The sequence below is a fragment of the Schistocerca gregaria genome, chromosome 8 (genome assembly GCF_023897955.1).
Source record: "Schistocerca gregaria isolate iqSchGreg1 chromosome 8, iqSchGreg1.2, whole genome shotgun sequence".
Lineage (NCBI taxonomy): Eukaryota > Metazoa > Arthropoda > Insecta > Orthoptera > Acrididae > Schistocerca > Schistocerca gregaria.
Window position 1 is genome coordinate 438,347,483 of NC_064927.1, and position 17,776 is coordinate 438,365,258.

At 42.2% G+C, this 17,776-nt stretch overlaps 1 protein-coding gene across 1 annotated transcript; it reads right to left on the bottom strand.

Annotated features, from left to right (window-relative positions):
• Window positions 1-285: 285 nt before the first annotated feature.
• On the bottom strand, window positions 286-14,645 carry LOC126284306 (serine protease inhibitor I/II). Its single transcript, XM_049983137.1, has 4 exons — window positions 14,514-14,645; window positions 7,126-7,230; window positions 5,375-5,496; window positions 286-490 (listed from the first exon to the last, which is right to left on the bottom strand). The coding sequence occupies exons 1-3, from the start codon at window positions 14,575-14,577 to the stop codon at window positions 5,387-5,389; spliced, it is 279 nt and encodes a 92-aa protein (XP_049839094.1). The 5' UTR covers window positions 14,578-14,645; the 3' UTR covers window positions 286-490; window positions 5,375-5,386.
• Between the last annotated feature and the right edge of the window lie 3,131 nt (window positions 14,646-17,776).

Genomic DNA, 17,776 nt, shown 5'->3' on the forward strand with positions numbered 1-17,776 from the left:
AAATAACTGAAACATCAGCTCCTTTTCCCGTTGTTCTACTGACTAACCGTAACCTGACATCTGATTTATCTACGACTAAACCTATGAGATCATTCCATTTCGTATCCCTACAGGTTCTCACATCCTGTTACTTGCATGCGCTGACCGGTCCCAATTGTAGCTCGTTGACATGTGTTTCTCGTTTCCTCAAATCTCCTATTTTACACCTCTCTAATATTCCAAACAAATGAATCATAGGTTTTGAGAAGAGGGTATATGTTGTTCAGAAACTACAAGATAACACAGTAGATTTTTGAGTTTTTTTATTATGTACAAAAAATGCAGAAAAATTTCAAATCTAAAAAATGTTTTTGGTGCAGAAGGACTGCACGGAAGATGCAGGACAGCCTGAATTGGCCTCGAGAAGTGGAAGGCGTACGTCGATGCAGCCAGTACAGGTGTTGTTAACAGCTGACATTCTTCAGCATTAGTCTAGACTCGGAAGGAACCCCTGCGAGGAAGAAAAATGCCATTAGCCAAGCTTCATAGATCAAATTATTTCTTTTAATTCAGCCTAACCTCATACTGTGGGATATTTCTCTCCTATGTTACATCCTCTTGGCGTGTCAAGCTTAGGGGAATGCTATCAAACGCTTCAATATTTTCAGGCGGTACTGCGTTGCAGGAGCCATGTTCAAGAACTGCTCCAGTGCTGCAACTGTAAATTCAAGTGTGTTGCACGGGTTATTGGGTAGGTACCTACACGACCTATATCGAAACAGTAAACCCGAAAGCTGGTTTAATGACCGTGTGGCTGTCTCTGTGGATTGAGGGAGGCCTAGAAACAATTTGTTAGCTCCCTATCCATAGTACACAACCCGTGCGTATGTGACATGTAAAGTGAGTGTGTGTGTGTGTGTGTGTGTGTGAGAGAGAGAGAGAGAGAGGGAGAGAGAGAGAGAGAGAGAGAGAGAGGGAGAGAGTAAGAGAGAGAGGGAGAGAGAGAGAGAGAAAGAGAGGGAGATTGAGAGGGGGGGGGGAGCGTACTCGGACGCTTTTACTGAACAGAATCAAGCTGTTGTATTCTTCTGGTCACATAACTAAGAATGTTTTGACAATTATATCGCAGTTTGTCATCGTAAACTATCTGAATGGATGGCGTTTCTGGAGGAAAATTTTCCAACGCCTGTTGGCGACACAGGTAGTTCACTTGCTTAGTCAACTGATTCTCATTCCTTGCAACGTTGTAAAGACAAATCCTTCTACGTGAACACTCAATAGGTATTTCGGTTACATTAATTCCAGCCGAATGTCTAGCACGGAGGTATGATTTATGTGGACTCTGTGTTCTGTATTGACTAGAAAGTATTATTGATTACAGTGCACATTTTTTTCCGAGAAATCTTTCAGAACTCTTTCTGAGACATTAAAACTGTGTGCTGACAAGAACATTAACCCGGAACGTCGTCTTCCGTGGAATTTCTTGTTCTCTTTGGGCCTTTGCTCTTCCCTTCATGCCTATACATCCCTCTCCAGGACTGCTTTCTCCAGCATCTGCTCCCTTTCCTATAGAAACAATTTCAAACGACGTATCTTCATACGTGATTTAAAGCTTGTGACTATTAATCCATATAATTTACTGAAAAAAGGTAATTAGAATTAACTGAAAGACCTCTTCCATTGAAAGCTGAGTCTTCCTTCCTGCCATGAGGGATAGCCGCGCGGTCAAGGCGTCTTTTCACGGTTCGCTTGGCTCCCCCCGTTGGAGGTTCGAGTCCTCCCTCGGGCATGGGTGTGTGTGTTGTCCTTAGCGTAAGTTAGGTTGAGTTTGAGTAAGTAGTGTGTAAACGTAGGGATCGATGACCTCAGTAGTTTGGTCCCATAGTCAGTACCACAAATTTCCAAAATTTTCATTCTTCCTTCAACGGAGCGAGACTGTTTATCTTTGGGTGTTTAAAATTTACTATCCAAAACATCATCATCAAAAACTATATCCTTGATCTGACTGTGGACTGAATTTCAAACTTTAACCCCTTTATTTCCTTCCAAGGAAAAATTCGGAAAAGGTTTTTTTCTTTTAAGCCCTGTTCATTTTTAAAGTAATATTCATACTCTCTATTTTATCAAAAATTTAACGTTCATCAACAGAAATCCCTTGAAGTATAAAGATGTTAAATTGAAGCTTGTGCCTGTAGAAGTCCAAATTCCATCCAGCACCATAAACGGAAAGTTCTGATAGTCTTAGACCGAGGACGCCGGTGAAGTGTTAGGTATCCAACTCGGCACTGATTGACGTGATGTCCTTCTGGCGAATATGACACCGAATTCTGCCCAGTTGGCGAGTTAGATCCTCAAAATCCACAGCTGTTTGGAGGGCACTGACCATAATGCTCCAAACGTACTCCGCTGTGGAGAACTTGCTAACCAAAGTATGGTTTGGTAGGCACGGACACAGGCAGCATACCCTCTCCTTGCACGGGAGGGCATTACCTTGGTGGAATGTATGCCCAGAATGGCATTTCACGAACGGCACAAAACGGGGGGTAGAATATCGCCGACGAACAGCTATGCTGTAAAATCCCAACGGATAGCAAACCACACGAGGCCTGTTATTAGACGAAATAGCACCCCTGATCATGGTTTCTGGTTGTCGGGTCATATGGCGAGCGACACTCTGGACTGTATTCGATCAATGTCCAGGGCGTGTCGAGACACGTCTTCGGCCAGCAATCTCGTTGACTGTGGTAGAATTGTCTTCAGCGATGCGTCCTGCTTCGGAATAAGCTCCGATTGTCAGCGAAGATGTGTCTGGAGACGTCCAGGACAGTGGTGTGATACTAACCCTCCGTATGGTTCGACATCCAGAAGTGCTGATCTGAGGTCCCATTTTATTTAAGGGCAAGACCCCCTTGGTAGTCATCAGTACGACCCTTAAAGCACAGCGTTGCATCAACGACATTTGACGCGCCGATATGTTGCCCTTCATGGAAAGCCATCCTGGGCTTACATTTCAGCACGATAATGGCCGCCCAAACACTACGAGAGATTCAACTGCTTCTTTGGCCGGCAATGTCGGCAATGTCGGCAGGTCACTCCCTCAGGAGAAAGTTTGCAAACTTATGGGAGGGTCTTGCAATTATCTCGGGATTTTTACGATCTGACGCGGCAATTGGACAGAATTCGGTACGATATTGTCAGGAGGACATTCAACAACTCTGTCAATCAGTACCTAGCCAGATAAATGCTTGCATAAGGGCCAAAAGTGGACCAACGTGTTACTGACTTTCTAAGTCTGTGAAGTTCTTTCTCTTGAATAAATCATCCAGTTTTTCTGAAATTCTAGTCATTTGTTTGTAAATTACATCACGTGTACCGATTCCCGTCCCATTCGGATGATTCCTTTGTGATGCGTCGTTTTCTACGTCTCAGAGAATATAAATAGCGATTCTGCATCAGATCATTCAAACAATACAAAAACAAATAGAAATTGTTAAAGAAACAAGAGAAAGAGTGAGACTCCAATTACGATAAAAAGAGGGAGACGAACTGCAGTTCTAGCAACAACGTGGTACCGAAAATTCTAAAAAAATGAGTACGAGAAAATCGAGAGAGTCTCTCAGTTCAAATATTTAGGCCAAGCTTGCGTGAAACAGACCGGTTAATAAAAATCATTGTCACAAAATAGTTTACAAGCTTACAAAATATCTTTACAGTAAAAATACTGCTCAAAATACACAAAAATGTCACAGTACAAAATAGCCATGAAACCAGAACTCTTTATGGGTTTATAACACTAATTTTAATAGGAAACATAAACACTAAAGAAACTCAAAAGAGTGATCTAAAAGTAAAAGGGAAATATTTGGTCCAAATAGTACTGAAGAAGGAGTAGGCAGGCTAAGAGCAAATCTCCAAATCGAGACCCACCATGAGGCCCGTTTGCAACAGTGTCAGGTGCTGCAAACTCGGAAGCTCCCCTGAGTACCTCACAGGTCTAGCGCTCCTGGAAGAAAGGGTCTCGCTCATTCCAACCAAGGATGGGATAGCCGAACCTAAGATTCTTGAGTTTCGTTGACAGTAATAGTCAATGTGAGAAGAATAACTGCGTCCACCTGATCGACTGGAAATATTAACTTGCTACACACACTCATCCCGGCGAATATCCTTCAGTGCACTGGAAAAATAAATAAACAGTTGTCCTGCTGCTCTCAGCATGTGATGGACTTTATTTTCGACCCCATTTCGAATGCTTGTGTGTTAGTATCGCTCCTAATCAAGTAGTTTCTCATTTGACCTCATGAGGCTTAGTGAACCCCATTGGCACACCATAAGCCCCAGAAAAAAATGAAGGCAAAATGAATCGAAGTCATCAGCTTTCCGACAGTAAGTAACGAGCTGAGCTCTTCCACTTCAATGAAGAACGAAACAAATAAATTACTTTCTTCGATCTTCTTAAATTATGTACCGTTGTTTAGTCCAAAGACAGTTATTTGACTACAAAAATGGCGCATGTCCTTAGAGGCATAGTTACAGAGTGGTGTTATCAATCACTGAATGGCAAACACGATATTGGATGGCAAGTTTTGTGATCTTTATGATTACCCGACGAAACTTTGCGATATCATTCTTTGGGGCCTATTAGAGTCTCTGTTGCCAGCCCAGTTAAACGTTTTGGTAACTGTGGTATACTGAGATACCACACAAGAAGAGTTGTACCTATTATCTCAAACTGCAGCAGGAACATCACTGTGCGCAAACCAGTCACGCTGTCGGCGAGAACCACACCACCTGCAGCGGCAGGGCGAACAGGAAGTGAGTCTCGCTCATAAGTAACGGTGCAAGGGCAGACGTTGTGTTGGAAGGTGTAAGTCAGCCTGAGTCTTGCTAGGGAGTTCCTGCCGAGCGTTAGTTTTTGAGTCAGATAGAAACAGTGGCCGATAGATAGACTGTGGTTAGTCTCCGGTAGAAACAGAACAGGGAATGCCTGTCTAGAGATTTACTGAGTAGTGTTAATTTCGAACTATTCTTCGAATAGTACGTCAAGGCAGAAGATCAGTTTTCTTCCGTCTTTAGTTCAGAGAGCATTATTTATGTTGTGTTCATGGATCTGTAATCGACTCAGGACAAATACGCTAAATCTGTTTTCTGTATTTCCTGTGACCAGCATTAACAAAGTTGAGTTGCGCCGTCTGACACACTGACGCCTTGGAGTATCGACTGCTAGACAATTGTTTTGTCAAAGTTCATCAAAATAAATATTCCACGGGGTGTTTCGTAAATGATAGAATAAACGATAAAGTGTTGTGGTGGTTCCATGTAAATCTATTACAGTAGCTGACGTTTGAAGTAGAATGCTAACTGAGTTAAAGATTGCTAACAGCTCGTGCGCATTTACCTTTTTCTCTATTCATTTCTGGGGGCAGGCCTTGAGGGTGCACGCTGCCGATTTTCCGTCACTTCCACAGCGACACGTGTTGCATTTGTCCTTGAACGTTGTGCCCGGCTCGCAGGTGACCTCTGCAACAGTGTGATACTGACATCAAAACACATTCCCATGTGAAATTTTGTTCCTTCACAGCTGTGACATATTAAACTGATAGTCAGAGCTGCAAAATGCTAACACGAAATCTTTACAGACGAATGGAAAAACTGGTAGAAGCCGACCTCGGGGAAGATCAGCTTGGATTCCGTAGAAATATTGGAACACGTGAGGCAATACTGACCCTATGACTTGTCTTAGAAGAAACATTAAGGAAAGGTAAACCTACGTTTCTAGCATTTGTAGACTTAGAGAAAGCTTTTGACAATATTGACTGGAATACTCTCTGTCAAATTCTAAAGGTGGCAGGGGCAAACTACAGAGAGCGAAAGGCTATTTACAATTTGTGCAGAAACCAGATGGCAGTTATAAGAGTCGAGGGGAATGAAAGGGAAGCAGTGGTTGGGAAGGGAGTGAGACAGGGTTGTAGCCTCTCCCCGATGTTGTTCAATCTGTATATTGAGCAAGCAGTAAAGGAAACAAAAGAAAAATTCGGAGTAGGTATTAAAATCCATGGAGAAGAAAAAAAACTTAGAGGTTCGCCGATGACACTGTAATTCTGTCAGGGACAGCAAAGGACTTGGAAGAGCAGTTGAACGGAATGGACAGTGTCTTGAAAGGAGGATATAAGATGAATATCAACAAAAGCGAAACAATGATAATGGAATGTAGTCGAATTAAGTCGGGTGAAGCTGAGGGAATAAGATTAGGAAATGAGACACTTAAAGTAGTAAAGGAGTTTTGCTATTTGGGGAGCAAAATAACTGATGATGGTCGAAGTAGAGAGGGTATAAAATGTAGACTGGCAATGGCAAGGAAAGCGTTTCTGCAGAAGAGGAATTTGTTAATATCGAGTATAGATTTAAGTGTCAGGAAGTCGTTTTTGAAAGTATTTGTATGTAGCCACGTATGGAAGTGAAACATGGACGATAAATAGTTTGGACAGGAAGAGAATAGAAGCTTTCGAAATGTCGTGCTACAGAAGAATAATGAAGATTAGATGGGTAAATCACATAACTAATGAGGAGGTATTGAATAGAATTGGGGAGAAGAGTATTTAGTGGTACAACGTGACTGGAAGAAGGGACATGTTCTGAGGCATCAAGGGATCACCAATTTAGTACTGGAGGGCAGCGTGGAGGGTAAAAAACCGTAGAGGGTGACCAAGAGATGAGTCCATTAAGGAGATTCAGAAGTATGTAGGTTGCAGTAGGTCCTGGGAGATGAAGAATCTTGCACAGGATAGAGTAGCATGGAGAGCTGCATCAAACCAGTCTCAGGACTGAAGACCACGACAGCAACATACATTCACAACAGTCTCGGGACTCTTAAAGTAGCAAAAATACTTTTGCAGCGGCTTGAACACTCGGAGACACTTATGAGTCTAAAATTCTACTCTGATCGAATTGTAAACAATACAATACATAATAGATAAGATATAAAGACGAGGAACAAGAGCGCAGTACAATTAACACTCGGTGTTCAGCTTCCTATTTGGCGGCTGAAGCTCTTCAGAAACACGTGTATACCATATAAAGACACGAAATGTCATAGTACTAAACGCATTGCAATGTGACATTTCAAACAGGAAAAGAACACAAACTGACCTCTCTTATGGGGCGGGCAGCCCTTGCGAGTACAGGCCCAAACTCCAGTAGGGGTACAATTGCATGTGTTGCAGTCTTGTTTCTTCGTCTGGCCAGGTGTACATTCTGGAAAATATCAAAACATGATTATTTTTAGGTTGTAACTCTCAGCTGGACTTTCCATTCCATATGACAATTATTCTGTAATTAAACACCTGTCCTCCGTCTCACATTAGGTGCGGGTGCCCCTCCTCCCTCCTTCCAAAGAAAATATTTTTGTAGGAGCCTTTATATTTTTACATGTATCAATTTCCAAAAAGCACAACTAACTTTAAGAGAATAAAGCGGCATTGAAATGAAAAGTCTACAAAATATAAGAAACTTGTTGAAATTACAAGTCCGATGGACGCGAAAGTCACTTCAGTGGATGGGGCTACTACCTCACGAAAAACATTCCGCCAGCTGAAGGCAGTTATTCACGGACTGTAGCTGTACCTACCGGCTCTCAACAGCTCCAACATGGTTTGCGAGCCCATAAGGCAAACTCTCTCATTTACGTGCTTGTGTAACCATTACCTGCAGACCTACAGTCTCATAATGGATTACCACCGTCCTTAAAGGTACCCAGGCATTTGAAGCACATGATGCTCACTGACCAAAACACGAATGGATGTTGTGAGAGGCAACAAAACATGTACGACTACGGTCTTTAGTGAACGCCGTGAAACATGTCGTATCTCCTCTCTTGTCACCCTGAACAGCGGTCCAGTGAAGACCTCATATTTGCGTGCCCCCGTCAAATGGACATAACCTCACAATTTCTTAATTTCGACATCGTTTCGAGTGTGTTGTATAATTGGCAGGAGGGAAAGGACAGGAAGAAAGAGGAGGAAGAGATCGACAGAAAGTGTTGTTGTAGGAGATGGGAAAACGCAGGGGATGGAGATGATGAACAGTGATTAGGGAAAAGAGGAGATGGAAACGGGGACAGGAAGAGCAAATCTAAAAGCGAAACTCTGGAAATTCAATTAAAAATAGAAATCTTCTTTTCCCAACGAAAATCCGAAACTTTATCTTGCAACATAAAAGGTGGTCTTTAGCGACGCAACCACCGGACTGAGATGCGATAAGCCTTCTTAAAATAGTTGATGCGGGTGCCCTGAAAGGAACCACATGCTGAATTAATGGAGGACGAAAGGAAGTTCATGAACTACGTAATGTAGCGTCTTGTACGAGTATAAAGCAGTTTTCCTTGTGTTCCTGAGTTGTCGGATTGATCTATACGTATTTTGATTCAATTAAAGGAAAGAAAGAAATGGGAGCCATTCGCAAATGGTGTGAACATCCCGTCACTCCATGATTCTCTCCATTACTCGTCATGTATAAGTTTTGCACCCTTAATGGAAAATTGTCGAATAATTGCTATAACGTGACCAGAACAACGTTATGAGATTCAGGCACTGTATCCAGCACTCATTTTTTATAGACCAATTGTATCCTTCCCTACAAATATTACGCTCTTGTTACAGTATGTAGGTAACGATATTTTACATACAGCGACCTCAGAAACAACTAGATGTTAATATCAACGAGAGTAATATGAAAATATACGAAAGATGGGGTAAAATAATGTATAAACTGATGTTGTTCAAGAGATTAGTTTGGAGAAAATTTTAAACTTTATGTATCTGCCGGCTATTTATAATTCTTTCTTATTTTCAAGTGTCCATACTTTAGTTCCTTCCTCCCTCTCGCTTATCTCAGAACTTTCCTTTCTACTATTTGTTTCTTTACCTACGCTCAGACGTTTACATAACTTGACTGGCCACTGTTATCTCTTTCATTAGCTACATCTCGCGGCTATATATTTTATCTCTGAAGTTCAGCCGGGTTATCACGGACGTTGTTGTGTGGTTGCTGTTGCTGGCAGTAATTTTCTCTGCAAATATGACTGTCAGAGACACACACAGCGCTTGACAGGTATGACCAGAAGCGCGTGCCCTTAATTTTTTAAGTGTACACTACACAGATCTCCAGTCCAACAACGAAATATCGTTAGTGTGTGTCTCCCGGAAACAGTAAGGCTTCAGACAACATTGTTAGCGTTCTCTGACAGCATGATTGGTATAATTCAAATGTATTAGACAGGCAGGCTTCAGACAACACTGGATGCTGCCTCTGACATTATTATTGGGCTGCAAGTACCTCGGTGTTCCTGCAAACGCTGGTTCACAAAAATATCTTTCAAAAAGCAGTTAGTAGCAGTAAGTATGGTTTTAAATAACCCTTTACTAGGTGTATTCTCTTTACTTGCGGTAATGGAGCGTATGTGGCATGATTCTTTACCAGTCGATAAGGAAAGGAAACTGACAGCAACAATTAACAGCAGGCTCAGTTCGGGAATATTTTTACACACACGTGACTTACTCTTTGACACCCCCACCCCCTCCCTTATTTCTTCCTCGTACACCTTAACCCGTGTTAGTTTTCAGCTTTAGCTACTAATTGTGATAAGTACTGCATATAAATCTTGCACTAGGATGTTCCTGCCGCCCCTGTCAGCTCGGTGCTGAAAGGGGCGACTTGTGTCTGATTAACAGTAGTGTTTGATGTGTGCTTTCGCGAGACTGAGGCTGACTTTCAAAAGCTTAACGAACTGTCCGTATGGTCCAGAGAGCGGTAGATTAAAGAAAATCTTAGCGTTGTGATGATTAGAGACTATAGCTACGTGCAGTTTGTTAGATTACGTAGTGTGTAAGCCTAGGGACCAATGACCTCAGCAGTTTGTTTCCACAGAAGTTACCGCAAATTTCCAAAATTCTCACCAGGAAGCGGGCGCGACCATGAAACTATGAGAGTGGATAGTCAGTGTTGTTGACCAGCCCGTACGGGCAGCAGTATTTGCAGATACGCTTAGTGTTGTAAGGAAGAATTACGAATTACAAGGCTTGTGGGCTTGTGGACAAAGAGGAAGACTTCGATAGCGAAAGGGAACGCAAAAATCTACAAAATTCTAAAAAAAATTGTGACATAGAAGAAACTTTGTGACATAGTGACTAGTTTATATTGTCTCTGAACAGGGAAAACGGGTCGAGTGACTTAAAATGATAAAGACAATATTACGAGCTGGATGTAGTGTACAATTCGTCCCCGACAGGCTGAACACATTTTGAAGCACACGTACAGTAACGCAAGTCGACATGAAAGTAATCAGCAAGAATCGCTATAGTAAAAGCGTACTGATATTCAAGACAACCACAAAGCATGAGCTATCTCCAGTCCACGTACTGCACCACGGAACACAAATGACGTTTTGCAAATAATTTACACTGAAATTTACGGTGGGTAAACGCTGGTAACCATTCGACTTTCGCACTATAAGGCAATCTGAAAAGTTCATACTGTGTTGCACACAAAAAGTGCACCAGAATAGAAGTTTAAAGATGGCACGGCCTGGGTAGTGACTAACTCTTACAGTAGCGCCAGAGATAATACCAGATAAATTGATAAGCTGTTTATGACGTCATTTCAGGGTATTTGTGATACTATTGGGCGGAAGAATGAAAAGTCAGGCGATAATCTAAAGCACTATTGCCACTTGAAGTCAAGGGGCTAAAAACTAACTTATAAATGCAGTGTTATGGAGTCTTTCTTTCCAGATACGTGCAAAGCGGGTGTCTTAGTTTGTAGATGAGCTTGAGAAACGATAACAATTACGTATTTCTCTGTTTATATTGCCTGGTAAGTTTGCAGCTATCATGTCTTTCTAATATGTTTCCCGGCGTCCTTCCGTATGTAACGAAGTTCCATTAAAAAAAAGCACACGAGCTTTCCTGTTGTTTTCCTATCGGAGCTCGTGCTTCGCCGCTAATGACGTCATCATAGACGGAACATCAAAATCCCAGTCTTCCTCCCTTGAGATACGCTAGTACTTGATATTACGATGGCTTTAGACAAGGAGACGGCAGAATAAACAGGTATGGGGTGGAAGAAGCAGTTAAAGTTATAGAATGAGATTAATGAAACTTTTAGTTAGAAAGAAAAAAATCAGGATGTAGCGATGAAATTAGAATTACTTCCGCCTTAAGCAGTCACAAAGAAATTTGCTGTTCGCTGTTGTGATGTGGTAGTGCAATGTCTTTCATTACGACGATTACTAAATTACTTGTTCGTAAATACACTCTGGCCATGTATCATATATGAACTATCGGGAAACTCCCATGGTGGAGTTGCAAACAGTATCTGAACTGATCCTGTATTGCAGCTGTTACGAGATGATGACTGACGTACGAGGTCGCGTAGGGGGTGGGGGGGTGGGGGTGGGGGGGGTGGGGGGGGGGGCATCAGAGTGCCGTGGATGAGAGTGTGCTGAGGTGGTCGACAGCATTTGGTTGGTAATCATGGTGCTTGTTCCGTCTCATGGAATGTAGATGTGAGTACTAAAACAGAGACCTGATCGTACAGTCTAAATTTGACTGAAAGACTCTTTACGTAGGAGGAACGAAACGGCTGTAATTGATTCGATCGGTGTTTCATAATCCCAGAGATGCCAGAAGTGTTGCTTAATGTGTGAATGGCCTAACGTATGAATAGCTTAAGCCTGACCTGAAGAAAGATGAATCTGAGTTTCGGAGAAATGTCGGAACACGTCAGGCAACAGCGCCGCAACGACTTATCTTAGAGAATAACAATGAAAATTATAAAAGTCACATCGTTTTTATGCAAGTGATGTCCGTCGGATCCCGTAATATCTCCTACGGGTTGTTACCCGGCCTGGCTCATTCAGCAATGATGCTTTGTACGTTTCTGACAAACGTTTTCTGGGTATACTCAATATTATTATGACAGCTCACTAATGTGGTTTGACTCTTAACGTGGGACTCCGTAAGTATTAATCTATATTATAAACATATACCCGTTATAACCCTGAAGATACGTCTACACTGGCTTGAAACCGGTGGTTGCAAATGAAGCACCGTCATACCGCCATGTGACTTTTGGAAACATCTCAACATTATAAAAAACTTTTATTTGTTACAACTTTTCTGATACTTTGAGTAGTTGGTGAGTGCTGAATGTTTTCTATTGTTAATCGTCTCTGAGTTGTGATTGCGCTCCCCAGAAAGTTGCTCGTAAACCTAGAGAACGGAATGAAGAAAGACAAACTCAATCGCATAGCATTTGTAGATATAGAAATCGCTCCAGACAGTGTTGATTGGAATCCACTCTTCGGATTTCTGAAGTTATCAGAAATAAAATACAAACAGCAATATATCATCTGCAACGTTTACAGAAACGGAACGTGACATGAGAAGGATATGAAAGATAATCAGAAGCTGAATAGGAAGTGAGACAGGATTTTAGCCTATAGCAGCAATTATGCAGTCACTGCAAGTAAAGGAACCAAAGAAGGAGGTGAATAGGAGCTTCTAAAATTAAGTGTTACTGAAGAATGCTAAAGATTAGGTGGACATAGCAAGAAAGCAATAAATTAAGGCAGAAAGGAACTACAGACATTAGCTGCGAGTGAGCAACTGATTCAAATTAATGGGGAATTTTGATAATTTGCTCTGGACCGTGATTCAAAACCGGGTCTCCTGCTTACTAGGAAAGAATTGATGACACATCTAAAAGAAAGGACACTTTGAAAGAACACTTCGTGAAGACTACAAGGAATGTTTAAATTGGTAAGGGTGGGGAGTGCGGGAGGTAAAATTATATAGGAATACCAAAGTACAAGTATAATAGGTAGGTGGATATGGGTAGGAGTAGTTATTCTGAAATAAAGGGACTTTCACAGGACAGAGTTGCGGGAAGGGCTGATCGAATCAGTCTCCGGGCTGAAGACCACAACAACTGCAACCACAACATGTGCAGTTTAAGTGTTGCTTCTATTGGTGACACTCCTCACATTAAGCTAAAGAATGCGCCCCTGAGGGAGAACCTCTGACTTGCACCAGTGTTGGGCTCTGCCCATGTGTGAGAACCGAATGGGCATAAGATTAGTGAAATTGAATAGTTCAAATTTCTAGGTGTTCAGGTAGTAAACAGTCGTGGAAAGTCCCCTTCCAGGATCTTGTTCAAAGACTTAGTGCTGCAATTTTTACTATTCTGACGGTAAGTGATAGTTTGACACGAAAAATAGTCTGCTTTGCTCATTTTCATTCGCTTATGACGCATGGTATTAGATATGCGTACGGAACGGTTTGAAGTGCAATGATCACATAAAATTAATTGTTGGTAAGGCGGGTGCCAGGTTGAGATTCATTGGGAGAGTCCTTAGAAAATGTAGTCTATCAACAAAGGAGGTGGCTTGCAAAACACTCGTTCGACCTATACTTGAGTATTGCTCATCAGTGTGGGATCCGTACCAGGTGGGGTTGACAGAAGAGATAGAGAACATCCTAAGAAGAGCGGCGCAGTTCGTCACAGGATTATTTGGTAAGCGTTATAGCGTTACGGAGATGTTTATCAAACTCAAGTGGCAGACTCTGCAAGAGAGGCGCTCTGCATCGCGGTGTAGCTTGCTGTCCAGGTTTTGAGACGATGCGTTACTGGATGAGGTATCGAATATATTGCTTCCCCCTACTTATACCTCCCGAAGAGATCACGAATGTAAAATCAGAGAGATTCGAGCGCACACGGAGGCTTTCAGACAGTCGCTGTTCCCTCGAACCATATGCGACTGGAATAGGAAACGAAGGTAATGATAGTGGCACGTAAAGTGCCCTCCGCCACACACCCTTGAGTGGCTTGCGGAGTATAAATGTAGATGTATTTTGGGGTAATTCTCCCCTTCTCAAGGGATATTTTTGGCTGAGAAATGGGCGGTTCGAGCAATAACTGTTGTAAGTTCGCGAACCTCCTGTGGACTCCTATTCACAAGTAGGGTTTTCTGACATTAGCCTCTCAATACATATATTCCTTACTGTCGCTTCTTGTTAACAATATCAGCTTATTCCCAAGAATATGAATCTTTCACTCAGTTAATATTTGGCAGAAATCCAGTCTGCATTTGGATCGCAGTTCCTTGACTCTTGTGCAGAAACTTATGCAGTATACTATTGCATCCATTTTTAACCAGCTACCACAAGAATTCTAAAATCTTAGCAGTAATTCATGCGCTTTCGAATCTAAATTGAAGAGTTTCCTAATGTGTCACTCCTTCTATTCCGTCGAGGAGTTCGTCGTAAAACTAAGCTGGTTGCTGTGTTATATTGTTGATTACGTTTACATAAACTTACAGCTTGTCGTTGTGGTGTTCGTAAACATTTTATTTTGTCTGTTATTACTTTTATGTTGTAATTTCATGTACTGACAAGTTATGTGACCTTGGAGATTTGCTCCTCAATGCGATCCTACGGAATCCGACGTATAAAGCAAAATAAAACGACGAGTGTATGACTCACCCTGTTCGGCCTGGACCAGTACGACGAGGAGGAAAGCGGCACAGAGAGCGAGAGCGAGCTTCATGGTGAGCGGTGAGCGGTGAGCGGTGAGCGGTGCTGGTGATGACGTGGTGCGTCGACTGCCGCAGCCGGCGTCGGGACGCCCTATATACCGCCGCGACGCCCCTCCACGACGCCGGGGCTCAGGCAGACGAGCGAGTGGGGGCAGGGGTCGCTCTCACACACTGGCGCGAAGCCAACTCTTCCTGGAAACCTACCGCCGGGTTGACAGATACGATTCGTCCAGATCTGTAAGTGCATCGGGCTTTCTTATTTCCTCGGGTATTCCCAAGCACGTTTGCAAGACTTTTCGCCAGAACTATGACGTACAGTTGTTGTGCACCTTTGTTTACTATTTGATTCCTTCTGTGAAACGAACCGAGAGGGCAGCTAAGGGGGGGTGAGGGGGTGAGGTGGGAAAGCGAGCAACGAACTGCACGGCTACTCTACACTAGAATAAACGGCACACATACACTGACGCGACAAACGCTATGGGATACAAGAAACTTCTACATCGCAGGGCGTCAGCAATCGTTGGTTAATACATTAAAGAACTAAAATCCCGCCTCGATTGCGAACCCAGGTTTCGGCGTAGATAACTGCACCTTCTTCAGAACAACAATAAAACCCACAAGTGCCTAAGAAGACCGTTGTCAGTGATTAAAAGAACACCATAGCTGTACATTTATAAACAAAAAGAAAAGGAAAACACAAACAGTACATATGCACAAAGTCAAAACCACTAATTAATGGTGTACTCTCCGCCTCACACCGGCCTATGTTCGATGGGCCGTGACCCGCCATAAACTACAGCTACAAATGGACGCTCACGTACAGGCCCGACCCCCTACATATGCACATGGGCAAGATGAGGGACGTTACATGAATGCTCATGTCCATATGTGCATGGGTCGGGGCTAAATAGCCCATATATTAACCGTGGATCAACGAATATCAAAAAATGGAATGGACAGAATAAGTGACAAGCTAAATAGGAGATGAAACCTAAAAATAGCCGCACACGGTTGCTTATGCTAGGAAAGAAACATAAATGAAGCTACCTATGACAACAAGAGGACCTCTTAAAAACTATACCTAAAGCCAGTAGTTAGCTTGGGGTGGGGTGGGGGTGGGGGCTGAGGGGACGTAATCTAAAGACGTCGTAGTAATAAAGATATAGGGATAAAAAGTGAGGTGTTCAACGGGCTAAAATCATCTTCATGGTAAAAGGAAAATGAGGATAAAAGAAAGAAGGTGAACAGCTTGACCAACAGCGCTCGTCGATCAGCGCACGCTTGTGAAAATCCCCAGATCTGATTTTTCAAGTATGAAGAACAAATTAAAGGTGCGAAACCTTCAAAAAAATTTCTGTTTCGTAGTAGGAGTTGGTCGTTAAGGATATTGTCTTTAACATGTTGCAGATGCTTAAAGATCTGCATTTATTCCAAAACATCCAGTGTTAAGCCCTTAACCTCGGCATGAAGTAACTCGATATTAACTGGAGGGCTCGGCGCATGAGCCGTTTGCACAAGGTGTTCCGCATAAGTAGAGCCCTTAGTACCGTCACCGCTTCTAGTAGGAATATTCTCTTTATACCTGAGACCCAGAGCTCGTCCCGTTTGCCCGATGTAAAATTTTGGTCAATCCCCGCATGTAATTTTATATACTCCTGATTGGGAAAGTTTATCACTCGTATTCTGCAAGCTTTTCCTATGTAAACTATTATTAGTAGAATAGGCGACTCTGAAATTATGGGCTCTGAGTAAACGCCCCAATTTGTAACTTATATTGCCGATGTAAGTGATAGATATAGTGGCCACTTGTTTGTCATCTAACGCATACCCTAAGGTGGAAGACGTAATATTTTTATTTATTTTCTTGTTATACATCTGTCTTACCAACTGATACCTATAGCCATTATTTAAAGCAATTTTCTCAAGTGTGACCAGTTCAGCTTCTACCGCATCCGGTGCAAGAGGGATAGCTGTAACTCGATGACTATTAGAATGAAAAAAAGGTCATCTTATGGGCGTACGGATGGGCCGAGTCTTCACGTATGATATTGTCAGAAAACGTATTTTTCCGAAAAATATTAAATTCAATGCGGTTGTCAACCACAGTTAAAGTGAGGTCCAAAAAATTTAATGACCTGGTATCGGATTCTCGCTCAATTGTAAAACTGATATTATGGTGAAGCTAATTAAAAATCGAAAAAATATGGTGTACGTCATTTTGAGAACCATCAATGATTAATAGAATGTTGTCAACAAATCTTTTGTAAAATTTTATTCTCCTAAGAATCTCTCTGTCACTGGCAGAAAAATTTGACTCTAAGTAGTTCATAAAAATTTCTGATAAAATCCCAGATAGGGGGCTGGTTGTAAGTAAAATCTCCCATTAAATGTAAAGTAGTTGTGTTTTAACACGATCCGTAGCAGCATCATCAACTCATTGACCTCTTTATCCAAAAGTTTTTTATGGTGACGTAAATTGCGCTCTAGTATTTGCAGTGTGTGGTCGACCAGTACATTAGTGTATAAACTTGTTACGTCAAACGATAGTAGTTTAGAATCTTCAGAACAAGATACCTGGCGTGAACTGGGAGCTAAATGAATGGAATTTTTAACGGAATAGTTTTTACTAAAAACAAAATTTTCTTTAATCTTAGTATGCAAGTATTTCGCCAGCTTATGATAGGCACTTCCCGTACTGTCAACGATAGAGCGAATTGGGTGATTTAATTTATGAATTTTAAACTGACTTCTCAATTTACCTCCTAATATCGTGTCGGATCACCTTTTGCCTCTTGTAGTGCACCAGCTCGAAGCGGCAAGGACTCTACTGTTGGTTTGAAGTCCCCTCAGAAATATTAAGTCATGCTGTCTATATAGTTGTCCATAATTGCGAAAGTGTTGCGAGGGCAGAATTTTGTGCCCGAGCTGACCTCTCTAATATGTCCCATAACTGATCGATGGGATTCGCGTCGGGTGATCCCGGTGACCAAATCGTTCGCTCGTACTGTCCACAATGTTCTTCAAACCAATAGCGAAATTTTTGGCCATGTGACGTGACGCATTGTCATCCGTTAATTTCCTCGTTGTTTGCGAACGCGAAGTCCATGAAAGGCAGGAAACGGTCCCCAACTAGTCCTGCATAATCATTTCCAGCCAATGATCGGTTCAATTGGACCATAGGACACATCCCACCATCAGCTTGCATGGTGT

Coding starts and splice junctions, on each gene's coding strand:
- LOC126284306 (XM_049983137.1), bottom strand. CDS start 14,577: ATGAAGCTCGCTCTCGCTCTCTGTGCCGCTTTCCTCCTCGTCGTACTG. Junction 7,231..14,513: donor ACTGGTCCAGGCCGAACAGG/GTGAGTCATACA, acceptor GATATTTTCCAG/AATGTACACCTGGCCAGACG. Junction 5,497..7,125: donor CTGCCCGCCCCATAAGAGAG/GTCAGTTTGTGT, acceptor ACACTGTTGCAG/AGGTCACCTGCGAGCCGGGC.